Source organism: Coturnix japonica, chromosome 10 (assembly GCF_054131305.1).
Source record: "Coturnix japonica strain WE chromosome 10, WE-NBRP24, whole genome shotgun sequence".
Classification (NCBI taxonomy): domain Eukaryota; kingdom Metazoa; phylum Chordata; class Aves; order Galliformes; family Phasianidae; genus Coturnix; species Coturnix japonica.
In genome coordinates this window covers 8,579,334-8,600,201 of record NC_140672.1, presented here as the reverse complement: position 1 = coordinate 8,600,201, position 20,868 = coordinate 8,579,334, and the positions used below count along the sequence as shown (strand labels likewise).

General features: G+C 50.0%; 1 protein-coding gene across 1 annotated transcript; it reads right to left on the bottom strand.

Moving 5' to 3' along the window:
* Window positions 1–2,103: 2,103 nt before the first annotated feature.
* Window positions 2,104–8,008, bottom strand: LOC146759239 (uncharacterized). The gene is made up of 5 exons (XM_085510327.1): window positions 7,909–8,008; window positions 6,776–6,915; window positions 6,451–6,537; window positions 5,321–6,232; window positions 2,104–4,483 (listed from the first exon to the last, which is right to left on the bottom strand). Exons 1-5 carry the CDS (start codon window positions 8,006–8,008, stop codon window positions 4,418–4,420), a joined length of 1,305 nt encoding a protein of 434 aa, XP_085366453.1. The 3' UTR covers window positions 2,104–4,417.
* Between the last annotated feature and the right edge of the window lie 12,860 nt (window positions 8,009–20,868).

Genomic DNA, 20,868 nt, shown 5'->3' with positions numbered 1-20,868 from the left:
ATCTCCCTTCCCTTCCCCGTCTCCCTAAACGCACGTGGCCGGGCCGCGCTGCATTGCCGCTAGAGAAAAGGGGGGGGGCTTTTGTTCCTGCTGCCCCGGGTTGTGCCCACTGTCCCGGAGTGAGCTCTAGAGAGAACTCCGTGACAATGAGGAATTATAAACTGGAATACCAGATACCTGGCAACGTAACAATGCTTTGGCAATGAAAACAGCTTTATTCATCTCTGTAATAAACCAAACCAAAACAAAACAAAAACAACAATCCAACATGACATTGACAGAGAAACTTGAACAACAACAAAAAACTTCTAGGGAAAAAACAGGCATTCAACTTTCAAGTCAGCTAATCGTGTGTTCTCATGGAAATGATCTTATAGGAGTTCTTGTTGAGAAACTCAGCAGGAAGAGCAACCTCAAAAATAAAGCATGAGACATGGTTTTGCAGCACTGGGAACCAGATACAAGCACTCAGTTTGCCAGTCCCATGCTATGCAATTAAAGAGGCCTTTACTGAGGTTTCCCATTAGCCACTGAATTAGCCATTTGACAAATCACCTTTTGCATTATTCAGCCTGCTCAGGACAAACATTATCTGTAGAGTGATTTAACCCACAAGAACATGAGAACTGCTACACTGGCTTAGGCCAGCAGAACAGCTCCAGCCCCAAGCCACAGGCAGCAGGCAGCCAGCAAGGCAGGCACGGGGGAATGGAGCCCTGTGGCCAGCGCTGCCACCCTCCTCTGCACCAGGCACTACGTCAATGTGCACTCAGACACAGACCTTCCCCTAGGTCTTACTCCCTTTAGGCATCACAGACTTCACTACACCCTTCTAAATGACAGGACTATTTGGCAGCTAGGACAGCTGTCACTGAAATCCATGACCCCAGTTCATGGCAGGGCAATGGACTCCTCTGACTAACAGTCTGGATCTCAGATTGTCCACCTATGATTGTAGTAAGGGCACTGCACAGGGTGTTCAGAGAAGCTATGGATGCCCCATCCCTGGAGTTGTTCAAGGCCAGGCTGGATGGGGCTTTGGGTAACCTGATCTAGAGAAAGATGTAAGCATTAGAACTAGATGATGACTAAGAGCTTTTCCAACCCATACCATCCTATGATTCAAGGAGCTGAAGATGGCACAGTACCTGTCCCTGAGCATCAGGGGACCAAATACCAGACTTGAGACCTTTTCTGAGAACCATACATTTAACTTCTCTGTGGCCCGTCTCAACATCCTACAGATACCAATTGCTCTCAATTCCTCTACAGGTTTTCTTACTTCAAGAACCATAAGCAAGAGATGCCACAGAAAATTACTATTATTACCATTCCATCATAGTCTGAAGGCCAGTCAGACACAGAATCACCAACGCAACCACTTTTGCAGCAGGGTTAACTGGGAACATTTATGAAAGCTTGGAACTAGAGTATCATCTTTTACCCCTGGATCTGTACTGCCAGTTCCAAAACACTACCTGGACAGCAATTACTATTGCACCACAGCATGCAGTGAGATCAGCCCCTCCACCTGCAATTAATTCCTGGTGTGTCCCTTTGGGGCAGCATACAGCACAGCTCCCACTCACCCAGAGCTCAGGAGCTGACAGATCAGTTAACCTGGTCAGGAGAACCTCATGCTCCTCTCTGTCAGCTCCCCTGCTGCCAAGCACAGGTGGGTACCCACATTAGCGCTGTTGTGGATGAGGGGTGGCCCCAGCAGGAGCACCACTGAAGAACATTGGCTGGCTGCCTGGGCCTGCTGCACACCTACAACAGACAAGAAGGTGCTTCTTCCAGGATTTGTTTCCAAAATGATGTCTCAAACTTCACAGTACTCAGCATGCAGGAACCATGTAGTCAGAAGGTATATCTGACTAATCAGAAGCAAATCTTCCCATTGTATCACAAAGTAAACAATTATTTTATATATATTTATGGAGGGAATGGCTCACTTTTAAGCAACAAAAGCCTGTAGTTGTTTGGATTTGGCCTTAGAGGCTTGAGTATGTCTCCAGTACTGCTTCAATTCAACCGTATTTCTTTTTGCTCTCCATCTGCACCATAACACGCTTTCACTTCCAAAGCATTTCAGGTAACAACTTGAAGAACAATTTTTATTTTAAACATACACACACATCTCTTAGCATAAAACTCATCAAGTAGTGTCAGCAAGCACATTTTAATAGCATAATATCGAAAAGTAATTTTACTACTATCTAAGAGTCTGAAGTCTGCAGAGGATATATTTAGATGCATATAAATAGACAACAGTCGGTGATGTCTGGTCAAAGGAGTACAAATCTTTCCTAATGCATGGAATTTGCCTGGCCCCAAACACTGCAACAGCACTTAGACAAGCCTTTTCTACTTGGCTCAAATTCTGCCAGGCCTGTTAATAACAAAGCTATTAGCATGATTTTCTGGATGGGTTGCTTGCTTAGAGAATATTCAAAGATTGTTCTAATAAACTAAACCCGTTCCCACATCTGAAAGCATAGGAAATATTGATCAACAATGGAAAGCCATTAGCCTTTCAGCATTTAACATATCCCCATGCGCCCCAACAGACCGACAAGCTCTCCAGGTACCTTCGGACGCTCCATCTCCCCACTGCTTGCAGGCACCTTTGCTTGCCCAGACCACACCAGCGGGAACACCATCCCCATCTTCTGAAATTTTTGGAAAACAATGTACACCAAGGCAGCTGCGTGGGGAGCTCAGTTACAGATTGGCCTGGGGAAGCTCCGTTTCCCTCTTTCTGTGCTGTTCTGACACATTTGTTTTTGGGTTCCCACCTGTTTTGCCCCACATACCTCATCAGTCCCATTCTTAGGTTGGACAACACCTTACCTTCTTCCTCTACCTCATGGTCAACATCTACCAATGTTCATAATGATGCAGCCAAATACAAATCTCTTCAGGCAAAAGATTTGTACAACAAATTCAAAGACAGCACCCAAGAAACCATCTGAATAACACTGCACCTCCTTGAGCATAAACCAAAGATGAGATTGATGAGTGCAAGGAGTCCATTCCTGGACTTGTGTAGGTTTTAGTAAGCCACAAAACTGGTAGACCAGCTCAGCTTCTAACTCATGCGAGACTCTTCAAATAGCCAGGATTTATTTCCACTGACTGCATTGCCATGAGAAAACTGGTAACTGCTTTTTCTGAAAGAAGAAATGCAAGCTAATATACCATGGGAAGCTTCTTAGTAAGCTTTGTGACTGGAGGCCTAGCTGGCAAGCTTGGGTGTGCATTTTGATACAGCCTTAATGCATTAAAATGCATTTATTATGCATTTAAACAAATGCATAATCCCTTGAGAACAGCTTATATTTAGAAATGTAGATCAGAAAGGTGTTTGGGCACTGAGAGCATTCAGTTTCTGGTATGGTTCTTCCTGCAGAATTGAACCTGACTCTCAGACCAACAGAGAGGAATCGCTGCTCCACGTTTTGGAGCACAGCGGCTCCACCCCACCAGGACAGATTCCAGCAGTAAAACACAGCAGTGGGCTGACACCAAGGGGAGACCCACACACAGCCCATGGCTCCAGGGGATGACTCCAAGCTAATGGAACCAGGCAGAGGCCCCACCACACCACGAGGCACACACTGCCCCAACAGCCCTGGGCACTGTGCTCCTGCCGATGGCTGCAGCTAGGATGGGTGCTGCCAGAACCAGCCCAGCCCTCCCAAGGAAGTAGAAACCCTTTGACACACAGTTATCACCAAAAGGCTCCAACAACCCAGGGAGGATCCATCCATCCCACTGCTTTGTTGTCTGTTGACCTTCACTTGAAAAGGGCTGGACATGCAGCATTCAGACAAGGATTCTCAGAAGGAATGAGCAGACACCACCTTACTCTGGGGACATGTAAACGTGAATGGGAAAGATCAGTAACCAGCAACATGACGAGAAAGGCATAGGTATCCTGGGCTGTCAAGCTCTGTAGGAGACAGCCAGAGACCGTGCAGGGACAGCCCCAGCTAAAGGCTCCCAGCTTTCCCCTCCTTGGTTTGGGGGCTGGTCAGATGATGTTCACACCAGCAGCTAAGGCCAACACACCCTCCTGTTCCAGTTGCTCAATGCAATGAAAATTGCCTGCCCTGGAGACATGACAGACCAGGCTAGAGAGAGAAGACAACAGCACAGGAGAGGAAATACTGCTGCCCTGTATCACAGAAGAAAATGACAGAGGGCAGTGGCCGTGATCTGCAGATGCCATGCTGATGCCAAGCCAGCGCCTGGCAAGCAGCAACACCACGAAGGGCTGTGACAGCTCCTCGCCCACCTCTGCCCGTGCTCCCCAGGTGTGGCAGCACTGAACTGCCCCTCCGTGTAGCCGCCCTCCGTGGCCCCCTCCTCAGCTGCAGCCGATCCCTGCAGGGAGGTTTGTTTGTTCCTGACATCAACATGGCTGCAAGGTTTCGGCTGGCTCCTCAACAACTGCCGTGCTGTCTCCCCTAACGGGAACCTTCCATCAGAAAAAAAAAAATAAAAATAAAAAAAAGGTTGATTGTGTCCTACATTTGCTTTCCCGCAGACGAGGAGCGCTCACTACACACAAAAAGGAGGGGAGGGGAAGGGACGGCACTTAACACAAATCCTGGGATCCCGGGGACAAGCGACAGCCTCCCAGGACAGAGGTGCAATGAGAGGCGTGTGCCGGGCGAGGGCAGCGGGACGGCGCGGCTGACGGGAGCCTCCCGCGGTGAGGGCAGGCGGCAGGAGGGAGCCGGGAGCCGCATCTCCGCACACCCGGTGCGTTCCCTGCGGAGGAGCTCAGGAACCCCCCGCAGCCGGAGGAGCCGAGCCGTGCCCCCGAGAGAGCGCCCGGCAGGACCGCGGGCACGGCCGCGACCCCGGCAGCGCAGGGCTCGGGCGGCACCGCGCAGCCCCGGCCCGGCCCGGCGGTGCCGGCGCTCCCCAGGCGGCGGCAGCACCGCGCCAAGGAGCGGAGGGGGCGGCGGCCGCCGCGGTATCCGCGGCCCTGCAGCACCCCCAGCCGCGGGCGGCCGCCGGCGCCGTCCCGCGGGCAGCGATGGGAGCGCGGCCCGGCCCGGCCCGGCTCGTGGCGCCCACCCCACCCTCGCCCCGCGCGGCCCCGCGGCCGCCGCCCCCCCGGGAGGGGAGTCCCAGGCGCCGGCGGACACCCCGTCCCGTCCCGTCCCGGTGCGATGCGGGGCGAGCCCTGCACGGAGCCGGGCGGGACCCCGCCGCTGGCGCCCTCCCGCGCCCCTTCCCCCATGAATAAGTAACGGCGGCTGCAATGCGGCGGGAGCCGGGCGACGGCCGCCAGCTCCGCGATTACCTGGTGCCTCTCGGGGAAAGACGGCGTCCGGAGCGCTTCCCCTGCAGCGGCGGCCGCGGCCGGGCTCCGGCGGGGCTTCAGACTCTCGCAGCAGGCAGGCTGGCCGCCTCTCTGCCCTGTGCCATGGCTCAGCAGCCGCATCCTAGACCGGCTCCGCGGTGGCGGCTGCCGGCGGCCGCGGAGGGAAGGGCAGCCCGCACGGACGGCCCCATGGAGCGCGGCGGCTCGGCTCCGGCTCCGGCTCCGGCTCCGGCTCCGGCGCGGGCAGCGGCAGCGCACATGCACACACGCACACACCGCGCCGGGCGGGCGGGAGGCGGGGGGACGGCGCGGGCGCGGGGCACGCAGCGGCGCAGCCCTCCGAGCCCGCTCGCATCGCCCCGCCGCGGGCAGCCCGCGCCGCTCCGCTCCGCGCCCGCCGACCTCGCGGTGGAGCCGAGCCGGGTGAATCCTCGCCGAGCGCTGCGTGTCCGCGCTTCGCTGCGGAACGACGGAGCTTGGAGGGGGGGGGGGGGGGGGCGCGGAGCCTCCCCGGGGGCACCTACGGCGCGGCGGGCGGCAGGGCCATGCGGCTCCGCGCTCAGGCGGAGCAGCCGCGGCGCCGCGCGGTGCGGTGGGGCAGGGCGGGGTGCTCGGCCCGGCCCTTCGCTGCGCCCATCCTCCGCACCCAGCGCTGCCGCCCGGCCCCGGCCCCCGCCAGCGGCGCCGCGCGATGCAGCACGGAGGCGGCCGCCGCCTCCCCCGCGCCGCGCCGCCGCGCCGGGGCGGGCACGGGATGCGGGCGCTCCCCGCCCCGCACGCACGGCTGAGCCGCAGCCGCCCGACCGCGCGCAGACGTGTCGCGGGCCGGGCAGCCGCGCACCGGGCGGGGCAGCGCCGACAGGGAGCACGGAGCCACGAGTCTGACCAACGCTCGGGTCGGGATGCGGGAGGGACGCGGGACCCCGGGCCCCGTGGGGAGGCGGGTGCGTGAGGAGCGGAGCGGAGAGGAGAGGAGACGAAAGGAGAGGAGAGGAGAGGAGAGGAGAGGAATGCTGCTGCCACCGCTCAGGAGCGTTTTCGGCTTTCGAGCGGCTTTTCCGCTGAGGGAACCGGCAGAAACGGCTGCGGCGCCAGGAGGAGCCACGCACGGATTCGAGGCGGCGTTGGAAGCCGAACGCGGAGCTGCGCGGAGCGGAACCGTCTCCTGCCGGCCCGGCCCCGGCCCCGACACGCGGCTGGGTGGAGGAGATGAGCCCGGCGCGGAAATGAGAGGTTACGTTGTCTCCGGGGTCAATAAATTCTGTAGGCGTCAGGGTTTTAGAGGTTGTTTCCTATCTCCAGGACTCCTAGCAGTGTGCAGCTCTGACATTTTGAAACCTTGGTCCGGTTTTCTCAGAAAATGACAGCGATGTTACAGCACGGCGAGCAGAGCACCGCGACAAACACTGCCTGCCCGGAGAGGAGCCGCCGTACCTTGCCAACCTGCAGCAACCCTGCGCCTGGAAAGAGGCCCCCACCACTGGCCATGAACCCTGGCCCCTCGGCCACCCTCCCGTGGGGACAGCAGTGGTGCCGCTTGGCTGGGGCTGTCCCCACTCTCATGCTGCCTGCAGCTGGAGGAGCGTGGGGCCAGGGTTACTGTGGAGCATGTGGGTACAGCCCATCGTTGTGCCGGGATGGATGCAATGCTTCTGGATACCTTGTGCTGGGCGTTGTGCTGGGTGCGCACGTGGGGGGGGCACAGCCCCAGAAGAAGAAGAAAGCTGCAGCGCTGCACCTCACACCTTCCTCCTGGAAACCTTCCTGCCCTGGGATCCAGCGCCTGGGGTCAGTGTGAGCAAGGAAAGGGAATGCGGCTTTGCTCCCAGACCCATCTCTGTGCAGCCTGAGGACACAGTTCTTGCAACCTCTAAGGGGGAAAAGGAGCATTGTTTTGAGATCAGCACCACAGCTTGTGCCTGTGGACCATCAAAACTGCCCTTCCCAGAGCAGTGGCCACCTCTGCCCTATCAGCAACTGCTGCCTGGGGCTGGGAACTGAGGATTGGCACTGAGGGCAGCTCTCCTCTATCCATTTTCAAGCCCTCTGCTCCATGGATCAGGATCAGGCTGTTACAAGGGCAGAGAGGCCCAAGTGATGAAGGAAGGGAGCGACTGATTCCTCTGCTCCCCTAAGAGAAAAGCCATGTCAGAAAGTTGGCTTTGCCGGGGTTTTCTTGTGCATCCCTAATTTTCAGTTCTATCACTGCTGTCTTTTAGAACTGGAGGGAGTGTATTTGGTGTTCCTCAGTCCCATGCTTGGCCCTGCTCAGCATTAGCAGTGTGCTCCCTGGAGGGAGCAGACAGACAGGAAGGCGCTCTGTGGTAATGCATCTGCAGTCTTGGCTGACCTCTGCCACATGGAGCAGCCTCCTCAGGCCTCTCATTCCCAGCATTTGCTGCCTTGGCACTCCGTTCTGGCCCAGGAGCAGCAGGGCGGGCACAGCAGCGGTGCCAGCTGTGTTCTGGTGCGAGGAAAGGAAGCAAATGTTTGGGTATGACTTTCTTGGTGACAGGAGAAGCTTGTTCCAAGTCAGGCTCATAGTGGAGGCTGCTCTGCTTTGCTACCATCCAACACAAACACCAGGTCTGGGTCAGAATCACTCTGAACAGGTACTGTGACAGCACCTCCCAGCAGCTGCCTCCTCACAGGCAGGTTCAGGAACATCCTGCACCCTCTGCTCTCAGGGCTGTGCAGGGGCTACTGCCAGCTCAAAATTCATGTTGGGCATGGGCCTGAAATGGCCCTGCTGCTTTGGTAACATCCCCAGGGAAAAATGCTCTTTTCCAGAGGGTCTGGGAGCGCTGAGAGGCAGGTGGCCATGGGGAGCACCCGCTGTGCCACAGCTCAGCCACTGTACCTGCACTTCCACCCTTCCCCACGAGCCCTTGAGGGAGCTTTGTTTTACTGCAGCCTTCAGGAACAGGATAAATGCCTTCTTTCTGACAGAAGACCACTTGTTAGCCTATATTCTCCTTTCGAAGGTATCATTCAAGAATTGTTTCATAGAATCACTGAGTGGCTTGAGTTGAAAGGAACCATTGAAAGTCATCCCATCCACCTCCCCTACAATGCACAGAGACACCCACAGCTCTGTCAGGAGCTCAGAACCCATTTCCTGACCTTGAAGACCTGCAGGGATGGGGCACCACCACCTCTTTGGGCAAACTGTGCAGTGCCAACACCGCCCTTATTGTAAAAACTTATGTCCAATTTAAATATCCCATCTTTCAGTTTGAAACCATTTAACCATTTTCCTCTGGATGAACACACCATCAGGTCTGTGTCTCCCCTGAACTGAGGACTCCACATATGGAGCAGTGCTCCAGGTGAGGTCTCACAGAGCAGAGCAGAGGGGTGGGATCACCTCCCTCAGTCTCTGACCACCCTGTTTTTTGTGCAGCCCAGGGTACAGTTGGACTCAATGATCTCTAGAGGTCCCTTCCAACCCCTACAGTTCTGTGATTCTGTGATACAGTTGTCTTTCTGGGCTGTGAGGGCACATTGCTGGCTCACAGACATCACTTTGGTCTCTTTTGGCTGAAATAAAGATGGAAGGCTGCAGCTACGTGCTGTACCTGTCATGCTGCCCAAGTGCTTCCTGCCCCCCAGAGCCATGTGCCCCACTCAGCCCTAGGCACAGTGGCTGCTTGTCCCCACCTGCTTCACACCATAACCCCTTGCTGGCCTTGCAGCTGGGGAAGATGCCATCAGTTAGAAGTGCTGCCCAGCAGCTGGGCACGCAGGCGTTTTTCTTGGGGAAAGCAAGGAGAAATACTTTCCTAAGGTGTTGTGTGCAAACCTGGGGAAGTGACAGATTAGGGAGACAGTCTGGATTGAGCAAAATGCTTAAAAACAAACCAAAACCACCTCTGAGTGCTAATGCAGTGTGCTATGTACACACCCTAAAGGAGACCAACAGCAGTGCAGGGAGGTATAACAGCAATGGATGGGTGGCTGCAAGGTTTAGCATCCCTGTTGGAACTTTGAAGCAAGAGGGAGTAAATGCTTCTTTTTATGGTAGTCTGTTGTGGCTAATCAAGAAGCGTTTGGGAACTGCGGTTTTTACTCATTTTTACAAGAAGCTCAATGCCTCAGTGACGGAAATGTCGGGGCAGCGCTGCATGCAGTGTGTCCTCCCCTGAGGGCCGGGCAATGGGAGCACTGCGGTTATCGGGCACAGGGGACGCTCTGTCCGGCGGCGGCAGCGCGGTACGTCAGGTTCATCGCTGTTGGTTTCCCACGGTTTAAATTATTCTAGTTTCAGTTCTGCGGTCTGTAAGATGGGGGAGCTGTTGCATTGCACAAGAACCGCGCAGGCTGCTCCTCCCGGTTCCACGCGGTGAGAGCCTCCCGGGCCGGGCTCACCTGATCCATCACCAGCGATGGCTCCGCGGGAGCCTGGCCCACGGAAGGGATTGCTGGATAAGCCTCTTCCTTACTTTAATAGCTCTAACGCTATGTAAAGTGGACTGGCGTTGCATTGAAGCCCACAGTACACGTGTTCGCGAGCAGCAGCACGGACTCATTTATTGCCCCTGGATGTGCTTCACTGCTGGGTGATGGTGAAGCAGGCTGGTCATCAGGTCAGCTTGGTTCCCTGGCTGAAACTAAGCCAGGTGAAATAGATGCTTGGTTGCTGATGTGCACCTTGGGATTCTTAGTTTATGGGTTTGTTGGTTTGTTTGATTGTGGGTTGTTTTGGGCCTTTTTGTTGTTGTTTTGTTTTGTTTTTTAATCTTTTACAAATCTTTTCAGCCTAGATTTACATTCATGATTACAGTATTATACTGTTTGTTCTCTAACAGCCTCGCTTTCTGAGAAAGAAGTAAAACAAAGCACTGACACCTTTTGGGTTGATTTCTAAATCTCGTCTGCGATAAAATGAAGATTTCTACCAATTGGCACCTGACTTTCAAAATGGTGGTTTATATCTCTCAGCACTTTTTATCTAACAAATGCCACCCAGCAGATCAGTACCAGCACAAGGCCTGTTGGACAGCAGCGTGGCCCCAGCACCAGGCTGCATGGGGGACGGGGAGGATGGGGAGGAACACAGAGCACCACTCCAAGTGCCTCCGTCAGCACTGTCCACCTTTCCAGCCTGCTCACCACAGGGTCAGTGCACTCCCACTGCATTCAGGCAGGCAGAGCTGCTGGGTGAGGAGTGCATGGGATGGGACGGGCTGCACCCAGCTGTAGTGAAGTGCCTCTGTCCCACACACTGCAGCCACCCCTGTGCTCATGAAATAAAACCAAGCATCTGGGTTAAGGATGTGCTCCATTGCCCATCTCCTTTTCCCTTCTTCTGGCAGTACTTAGGTGTGCCCTTGGCAGTTATTAATGAGCTCCCTTAACACTTGCACTGTTTTCATGTTGCTGTTTGCTTGGTTGTTTTTATTTTTTTAATGCTTTCTTATTCACATTATTCCTTATGTGACTTATCCTTGTGGAGATGACATCTCTATAGGAAGTAGCAAAGTCAGCATCATCAGCCTGCATGAATTGCCTGAGCATCCTTGCTGCTTCTGAAGCAGCCAGGTGAAGGGCTGGTTTACAGCATGAACTGAAAATGGTTTGCTTGTCTCCCAGCTGCTGATTCAAGCATTTACCTTAGGCCAAGACTTAAGTGGAGAAGAGTAATTTGAGCCGCTTGCTCCATCTTCCTTCTGCATGTCCTATCTATTATACCCACCTAATCAGCTGAAGGCTCTCAATTAGCTGATGAGTGGGAGGATGAAGAACCATTTATGCACACAAGTTTAAAAAAAAAAAATAATAATCACTCGGTTTACAGTCTTTGTGGTCACAGCTTAAAGCAGAATTTCGTTAGAGAATTTCATCACTGGCATAACCACACTTCAGTGACAAAGTTGCATCAAAGCAAATCAATTGTTACTCCAAAATTTTACTCACAGGTACTGGCAGGGTCTAATTCTGTCTGATGATTTTCTGACCAGAGAAGGAATATTCCACTGGGCAGGAAAAGGAGTTAGATAGAATGACTTAGGCAGAAACATCCCAAACAAGTAGAAATGGAAAGATGCTGGGGTAACTAATATTGTCAGGAATTTGCCAATGGGGAAAAAAAAATAATGCAGAGGCACATGGGCAAAAGAAGTCTTGTAATAATTCTTCAAAAGAGAGGGAGCTGGAATCTGGCATGGATCCCCATAGCTTCCAAGCTTGTTCAATTAAAATCAACACTGAGTGGGTTTTCTTTCACTTCCATTACTCAAGCTGCATTCTTCAAAGGGATAGCAAATGAGTGATATGCATATGAAAGAACCATGGAGTATGAAATTACAAAATGATACAAGGTTTGGATATTTGCACTTTGAGATATTAAATCTTCTGAAGAAAAATATTTGAGCAAATTCTGAATAAAGGACCCTACAGAGGAGGAAGGAAGAGCTGTGAGATAAATCTAATAAAGATGATACTATGCAATTTCCGAACACTCTTGAATTACTGAGTTTAGCTGTGGCAGTGTTTCCAATGGAGGATTCACTCCCACGTAGTCAGGCAGCAAGCACATTTTAAAGCCCATTTGGAACTATTTTCTACTCATGGTGCCATGGGGCAGTCTATGGGGAATACGTATGTCACAAAATCAGAACCACAGGGGTGGAAAGGGACGTGTGAAGCTCCCTCAGCCCACCCTCTTGCTAAAACCCAGGTGACTTTATTATTTTTATTGTTAAAAGTGGACATCAGAAATTCACTTTTTTCTGCTGTAGCAGCACCAGCCCTTTGGTGCTGACCTGAAACATGTTCCCTAGCCCTCTTCCACTCCTGCTTTGCTGTTCCACTTCTCTCATAGTACTTCACACGCTCCATCAAAACCTCTTCTTACTTTTCTTTTAGAAACCTTTGTTTCCTCTGTGATTTTTATTGAATCCTGGATGCATTTCCCTATGGTCAATAAGCTTTTTTCCCCAGTTCTTGCAAGTTTTCTCATTTCTTATGGCCTCTTTAAAACATTCATCCATTTGAGGCACCATCACTCAAATTTTCCCTTTTGTGGAGGAGCCTAAATGCGCTGCACACAGCTACATGTTAGTAGGAAGGGATTTTTTTAAAATCAAAGTGGGGCTGTCTATGTGCAGTAAAGAAATAAGTACTACTGTCTCCATTTAGTCCATTCTCTTATGACTCCGCTCTCAGATTTCAGGCTGGATAGCAAAAGGGTGTGCTGCCAGAAAAGCTTTTCACCTCCTGGAGAAGTGCAGATACTCATGGACAAGATGTTCTCAGTCAGCACACCCAAAAATGTGTGTCCTGTGTAGTTGGTTCAGAGCCCATCCCCAAGGCTCTGAGCATGTGGGCCCCACTCACTGCAGGCAAAGCCTTTCCTGCTCCCCGCTGCAGAGCCACACATCACCCAGGGACTGATCCACACAGCTGTTTGCTTTCTCAAAAACAAACAACAACAAGAAGAGAAGAAAGAAGTATCTTTAACCACATTCCTAGAGATTTTATTAGCTCTATCTGATTTTAGAATCATTTTTAAAAAATAAATTTACCATGGCAACTCAGTAAGTCTGTGTATATTTCCAGCAGAAAAGCAGAGGAGAGTTTTGACATTCCTGGTTTTATCTTCAAACATGATGGGCACCAAAACACACAAAAGAGCACCCACACAAAACACCTGGTCTCATTTCTGATATAGTTCCATACCAAACATGGATTTCACACAAAACATGTACAGGTGCCCTGCTGGGAGACATGCGGCTGCCCCATCCTGCTGTGCAGCACAGACTGTGTGTGAGTGGGCTGAGAAAGAGGAGGGTGAGGAAGGCTTCTTAGTTCAGCACGGATCCACTTCATCTTGACTTCACCTGCAGAGTCCGCTGGGATGCTGAGCCGTGCTCTTCCGCAGCTCTGGTGTTATTACAAGCCTGCATTATGTTGAAAGCCAGTAATTAGATATGTTCTTTAAATTGCTCAAGTGTTTGTATAGTAAGCAATTACCAAATTCTACATCACAATTCTACAATTAGCAATTCTACATTGTTAATAATGAATTTAAGGCTTGTGCAATAGCTCTCAAGTGCTTGGATTCCTCCTTGAAGGATCATGTCTGCTCTCTAAGCACAGGCTGCACACCAGCCTGCCATCAGCAACCAGGTTGTTTGGACAGCGTTGGTCCCTCTGCCCAGCCCAAGGGCCAAGCAGGTAAAGGCCAGGAAACAGCAGCTCCAGCTGCAGCTGTGAGAGTGGGGGCAAAGGGGAAGCTGTGTGAGTCTCTGGTACCTGAGTACGGCCAGGAGGATAGGATGTCCTTCTGTAGGGGAGGGATGTGGGGAGATGCTGCAGAAAACAAGCAGCCTCAGGAGTTTCCTATCCTCCCTGCTCTCCATCTGACTCATATGAGGGGAATGTGCCCCTTTCCATAGTCCCCAGCACCCAATTCCCAGACAGAGCTGGCACTGCTTGCTGAGTGTGGCACCCACATTCTGGGAGGTGGTGAGAACACCTGAAGTCATTTTCTGGTTGTTTTCTCAGATACAGTTTGAAAAATCTTCAAGGTTGAAAAAGCCGGTCACAAGTGGCATCCCTCAGGGGTCAGTCCTGGGACTGGTGCTCTTCAACACCTCAATGACAGACGGTGGCATCAAGTGCAACCTCAGCAAGTTTGCAGATGATACCAAGCTGAGTGGTGCCATCGATACATTGGAAGGAAAGGAAGCCATCCAGAAGGACCTGGACAGGCTGGAGAAGTGGGCCTGTGTAAAATTAATGAAGTTCAATAAGGCCAAGTGCAGGGTGCTGCACTTGGGTCAGGGCAGCCCCAGGTATTCATACAAACTGAGGTAAGATCTCCTTGAGAGCAGCCCTGCGGAGAGGGACCTGGGGGTCCCACCAGGAGGTGGATGAGAAGCTGGATATGAGCCATCAGTGTGCACTTGCAGCCCAGAAGGCCAGCTGTATTTTGGGATGCATTATAAAAGGGGTGGCCAGCAGGGAGAGGGAGGTGATTGTCCCCCCTCTGCTTGGCACTTGTGAGGCCCCATCTGGAGTGCTGAGTCCAGGCCTGGGGCCCTCAATACAGGAAGGACATGGAGCTCTTGGAGCAGGTCCAGAGGAGGCCACTAAGATAGTCAAAGGGCTGGAGCACCTCTTCTATGAGAAAAGGCTGGGGGAACTGGGCTTGTTTAGCTTAGAGAAGAGAAGGCTCCAGGGAGACCTCATTGCAGTCTTCCAGTACTAGAAGGGAGCACTTAGGAGGGGGAATGCCTGTTTATGAGGATGAATAGGGATAGGGCAAGAGGGAATGTTTTTAAACTAAGACAGGGGAGGTTTAGATTAGAGATTAGGAGAAAGTTTTTCACCTAGAGGGTGGTGATGCACTGGAACAGGTTGCCCATGGAGGTCGTGGATGCCCCATCCGTGGATGTGGCTCTGGGCAGCCTGGTTTAGAGGCTGGCGGCTCTGCATGTGGTGGGGGGATTGAAACTAGATAATCATTATGGTCCTTTCAAACCCAGGCCTTTCTGTGACTTTGTTATTTTACGATTCAGACTCAGCTCACAGTGGATAGATGTTAGTGGGCTTTTGATTAGAACCAATTGCATCATCTGCTGCATCTCGCAACACATAAAATGTGATTAGTTTTCCATGTTGCAGAGGTAAAGCAATGTCAGCCCTCATCTAAACACTAAAGATGGTAAAGGATGTGTTGATAGATTTTATTTCTTAATAGAACCACTGATACGGTTGGTGAAGTTTCAGATCTGAAGAGCTTTTTTTTCTGAAACATTGCCAGTGTTCTTCCAGTGCATTAGGCAGCAAAGCACAGGATCCTGCCTCTGCTGTGAACATTCAGTGCTGCTGTCCTGATAGCACCACAGCCCCAGTGCTGTGCTTCACATGGGCAGCGGTGCTTCTGTCCTGAGGAAGGGCACAGCCAGTGGGGAATCCCAGTCAGTGGTTTCTACAACTGCCTCACAAAGCTGACTCTTCTGCAAGTGTCAATTTGATTAAAAAATATAATAATAATAAAAATCCTTTGTAAGACAGAAACATTTGTGTTCTCTTGCTTTAGAATTGCAAAACAATGCATCCAGGAAGAAGTTCCTTTCACCCTGAGCTGAGCTGCTGATAATGCATCTAAGCCTTAAACATGTAAGGGATTGCTCTGGCTAATTACGTGCTTCATTTTAATTGCAAGCCAGAATGAAAAGTAAAAAGGCCAAAAATACAAAATGTTCCTGTGATTTTCAGAACAGCTCCATAAGCAGAGCTTTGCTGTGCTCTAACATAGGGTGTGCCAAATGAAAACAGCAGCACATTGCACACAGAATGGCAGAGTGGCTGTGGGTGAAGCTCAGGGAGCATCATGGCCCAGGAACCAACACTTACTGCTGCACAGGTGTTAATTCAAGCTTTCGGTTGTGGGTACAGTTAATAATGCATCAAAGAAGATCTGATGTATTACAGACATCGCATAAACTATTACTGAAAACTTGTCCTCCATATTTTCCCAAGGCTCACAATCCACTTTATGAGCCTCCAAGTTGTGTGTTTTTCCCATTTGGGTGTCCCCTTTGTGCTTTATTTATTTTCCCAATTTGTATGCATTTATTCAGTCTGCACTGTATAGCAGTTACTATTTATCACTGCTCCACATGCCATGAACTCTGCTTGGCAGCACTGAGCAGTCTGGAGGCCCCATTTGTCTCATGATTGCCTTGAAAGTCCTAAGCCACCACGGCCACTCAGAAAGACACACTATTTTTTTTCCTGCAGGATAAATAAATAATTCAGCAAAATGAAGCATAAACATATTTTTTTTTTTTTCCCTCAAATTTTGCTTAAATAAGAATCAAGAGTTTGGGAAGAATTTTCTCTTTTTTTGGAAAATGTTTCAGTTCTAATCCCCTTCTCATCTGCAATTTCAGGTCACCATTGCCTGCTTCTCCCAGTTCATTTCCATCTTTCCATAATGGAAAAGGGATGAAAAGAAAATGGAAGGAACAGAACACAGAACAAAAATATTGATTGATTTAAGCTTTCTTTTACTAGAAGTGGAAACTCACTGAGGAATCCCTTCCTCCAACTTTCTCTTCCTCTTCTCTTCTCTTCTCTTCTCTTCTCTTCTCTTCTCTTCTCTTCTCTTCTCTTTTTCTCTTCTCTTCTCTTCTTAGTATTTATCATAGGAATGTGGTGTAGTGGGCATGGTGTGATGGGTTGACAGTTGACTTGATGACCTTAAAGGTCTTTTCCAACCTTAATGATTCTGTGCGTCTATTTTTTATACAACATAATGTCCTGATGATGGCTATCTCAAGCTGGTTCTGCCACTGCCATCCACCTGGACGAACCCCTGTGTGCTGATGCCCCTTCCCATCATCACCCAATCCCCTGGACCATAACCCATTTCCTCTCTCCCTGACCTCACAGAAGTTACACTAGCTTCACCGAGTGTCACCATCTCTCCATTTCTGCCTTTTTTAGGACAGAAGGGTCTGGCCCAAAGATAGCATGGGTGTCTGTTTTACAGTGTAACTGCCCTGAGTAAAACTGAAAAGAATTATTTCCTTTCATTATGCTGCATTGTCAGGTGGGAATCATCATCTGTTGATTGTCATTTAAGAGCACTTTCTTACAGCTGTCATGAAAGCAGTAAAGGTAGACAGCTAATCAGACAGAAATTGCTAGTGAGCTGTCCTCCATTAGTAAAAGAGCAAAAGAGCATTATAGTTCTGTGTCCTGTCAGAATTAAGGCACTAACTGAACTGAGAAACTGTTCATCATTGCTGAAACAGAAAGACACAAAGATGGCATGATGTTTTCACCCCTGAGTTTTGTGGGATTTAGATATGATGTTTCCTGAGTACTAAGTGCAGTAAGTGTATGTAGCCTGAGCCATCCCTGGGGCAAGGCTGCTCTTTCCAGGGCTCTTAGGGTCACACAAGTTACTGGAGCCCAGCTGTGCGCTGTACTTACATGGGCACACCTCATATATAACCAAAACCATGGCATTACCGAGCATTATTGAAATCTTAGGAATCAGATTCATGATAATCCAGATCTCATGGCTGCAGCAGGCGCTCACCTGCTCATTCCCATTACTCATGGGAAAAGGCAGGATGCCCACTGCAGCTACATGTGCAAAAACATTGCTGGGAACCATAAGACTACAGCAAACAAATAACATTATCTCATACACAAGTTGTATTACTTCAATAATACTTGTTGCTGTAGTGGAAATGCTGTCGTGGCCTGAAGCAATGATGGAGCACATGGTGGGAAGGCAGAGCCAACCCAGGGGAGCTCTGACTGAAAGAGGTGGAACTAGGATCCTCCCCTTCCCAGACCTCATTAACGGGCTGGCAGTGGAGGTGAGTATTTCTTGTTGGAGATCGCTGTGTAGTTGAGGCTTTGAAAGAGTAGGCAGATTCTTATCTTTTTTTTTTTTTTCTGTGTACATAGCTGCTCTGTTTGAGCATATCTCTGTTACAGCCTACAGTGCTGTTATTACTGCACTTTCTATTGTGTTTCTGTTGTAACACAAACCATGATTTTCTCCTCTAAAGTTGGTACTCACATGGGGAGTGTTCTTCATTTTGAAAGGTGGCAATTAAACTCAGTTTTTAAGTGTAACACTTAATGGACTTTACACAGTTCTGATCGTTGTGATGCAGTTCCCCACAGAAATGTTGCCCATTTCCACGTGGTGCTTCCCCCACCCTGTGCTGCTGCTGCCCAGGGAAACCCTTGCTACTTGGGATCCCACCCAATCTAATGCCATCCCCTGACCCCATGGACAACACCTGCTCCTGCAAGTTGCAGCTATAAAACCCTTAATTGTTGCTGTTACTTAATTATGTTATATTATAATGTTACCTTAATTGTTACTCTCCTCTCTGCTTAGCTGGTGCTTCGGGATCTGTGTACTTTCTGCTCTCCACTCTTCATTGTCCTGTGCTTTGGGTCTGGGTTCTTCCCTGCGGTCTGTTCAGAGCAAACGGTGCTGCTTGCTCCCAGTGGTGTCCTAGCAGTGTCCTAGCATCACTCCTTCCCCTAGGCTGCGCCCTGTAGCACAGTCAGTGTTTTGCTGTGGGTGAGGTGTGTTGGGAGCTGCAGGAAGCAGCACTGCTGTCTCTTACCTTTACTGATTAAAAAAATAATAATAATAAAAAATGTTCACAGAGATGCCTAATTCCTGCAGCATATTTGGATTTCCTTAAGTTTTTTATAAAGTTCTCACCAAATGTTCTCTGCAAAGTAACAGTGCTGTGGGATGTGTGGAGAGAGCATTTGTTGTCTTTTGTTTCTACGTAATATATTCAGTATATATTGTTCATAGATGTTGGGAAAATTTCAGCTCCAAACATTTTGCTCAGTTGTCTTTTAATCCCAGAAAGAGACTGGAGAGAGCCTTCATCTTTCTGTATTTGTATCCCTGTGGGGCCTCAAGATTCTGGGGAGCACAGTCCCCTGAGCCCCGACACTAATGAGCCCTTCCCCTTTCTCCATTGGCTGAGCTACTCAGGGTTCACGTTCTCCTTGATTCACCAGTTTGTTGCTTTGCCCAACTAGAACCATGTTTGTATCCTGTAAAGTCTCGCTTTTGCAAACAAGATTTACTTGCAGGTGCTAAGCTAGCATCTCCTGCCATATATTTACAAGATAAGATTGCTTAACCAGATCCTTGGGGCTGAAATTCTTCTTTTCAGCTTTTTCTATGTCTTGTTTTGAGGGGACCCCATATCCTTCCCAAATTTTATTTTGCAAGGACACTTCATTCTTGTTTCTCCTTCAATAGATAACCTGGAAAACTCAGTACATAGTGGGAACACAAAGCCTGCAGATGATTCAGCCTATGCTGAAAAACTTCCATTGCTAGTGGACTTCATCACTTTCTCTCTTGATACTTAGTTGTGTGAGGTCCTTCTTTCATGCCTTTGGTGTCGGCTTTAAATAATCAGGTATAAAATCACTGATGAAGTTTATACTGCTGAAACAAAAGGCAGAGGTTTATAGTGAACTGTACACAGTGCATAACTAGGTATCTGGTATTTCTGCAAGAAGCAAATGAAATGTCATCACTGCAAATATTTGATACTGAATCAGGTCTTGGAGACAGCAAGAGGCAAATTGAATACTCAGAGTTTGAGGCAGCGCTGTCTGGTTTGGCCTCTGCCCTGCTCTGTGCAGCCATGATCCTGCCAAGCTGGAAAATGTGGTGGTGAACTTCACAAAGGACATAACCAAATGTAATGGAGTTCTTCAGCACAAGGAAGAGGTGTCTATGCAAAAGATAAGGTATGGGAAGAGGGAAGGAAAACAATTGAGAAACATTCTGCACTGCATCTTGCAGCACATGAACAAAGCAGACCAGCAGCAGCACTTCTTGAAGCAGTCTCTGCTGCTTGCCTGGAAATTCACTGTTAGAAATACAGATTGCTCCTCTTCTGGGCAGGGCTGATAAACAATCTCAGTGCGGATTCCTTTTCTCTCATTAGGCCTCGTTCCTTCTGCTATATTATTTATGACTTATCTGAAAGAACAATAATTGCAGGATTGTTCAGTGATTTATGTGTCACGAGTAGTGCACATTTACTGTTTCCTTTGTACTTCCCCTTGCTTCACTGGGAGAGCAAGATGTTTATTGCATTTAAAATGGAAAGGACGCTGTGCAGCAGCACAGCGCATAGAGGCCTGTTGGCTGAGCATGTCCCGATGTCACTCCAGGACAGCAGCCCCCAGCCTTGCAAAACTCATCTGAGCACTGAAACACCTGGTGGGGCAACCCAAGGACTCCTGTGGAACTTTTCTGCAGAGGGGAGGGGGTGAAGATTGAGTTGGGGTCCTGTGGCACAAGCGGGGGGACTGGGGGTAGACCTCTGCCTTCCCTGAGCTGCCTTGTTCCTTCTCCTAGACCTTGTAGGGGGTTGGGTCTGGGCAGTGCTGGGGGCTGCCCTTCCTGCCACCTCCCACTGCTTCTCTGTGAGCGTTCTGTGGTGCAGTCCAGAGGTGATCAGCTTAATGAAGGAGATGCGTGTTGCTCTTGGCAGGTACCACTAAGCAGTTACTAGGAACCCAAACCTGCCATTATGGTGGGTCTTTTTATTTGGTTGGTTAGTTTTTTGTTTTGTTTTTAATTTATTTTTATCTCACATCTTTCTCACTGAAAGACTGAGCCTGGGCTGAGAATACGATGATTTCCCTGTGATTAACTGCCTTCAGGCAATGGGACCTCAGCCCCTGGCCTGGTCCTGGCTCCCATTTCCCACCCCTCAAATGACCCTCTGGTTCAGTGCTGATCCCCAACTCCAGTGCAGTCCCTCTCCATTGGTGTTTTCATTTTTTTTTTCTATTTCAGAGACTTCATAAAGATGGACTGAGGCTTTTGTAGCATGACCAAGACAGAAAGAAATGTGGGTAATAGGAAATAGGAGCGTGTGAATGGAGAAAGCTTGATTTCACAAACTTTGAGATAATTAGAGAATGCATGAATAAAGTCTTAGGCCCAGAATGCGGTTTGCAACTAAATTCATTTTTCCTGAAAAAGAGGC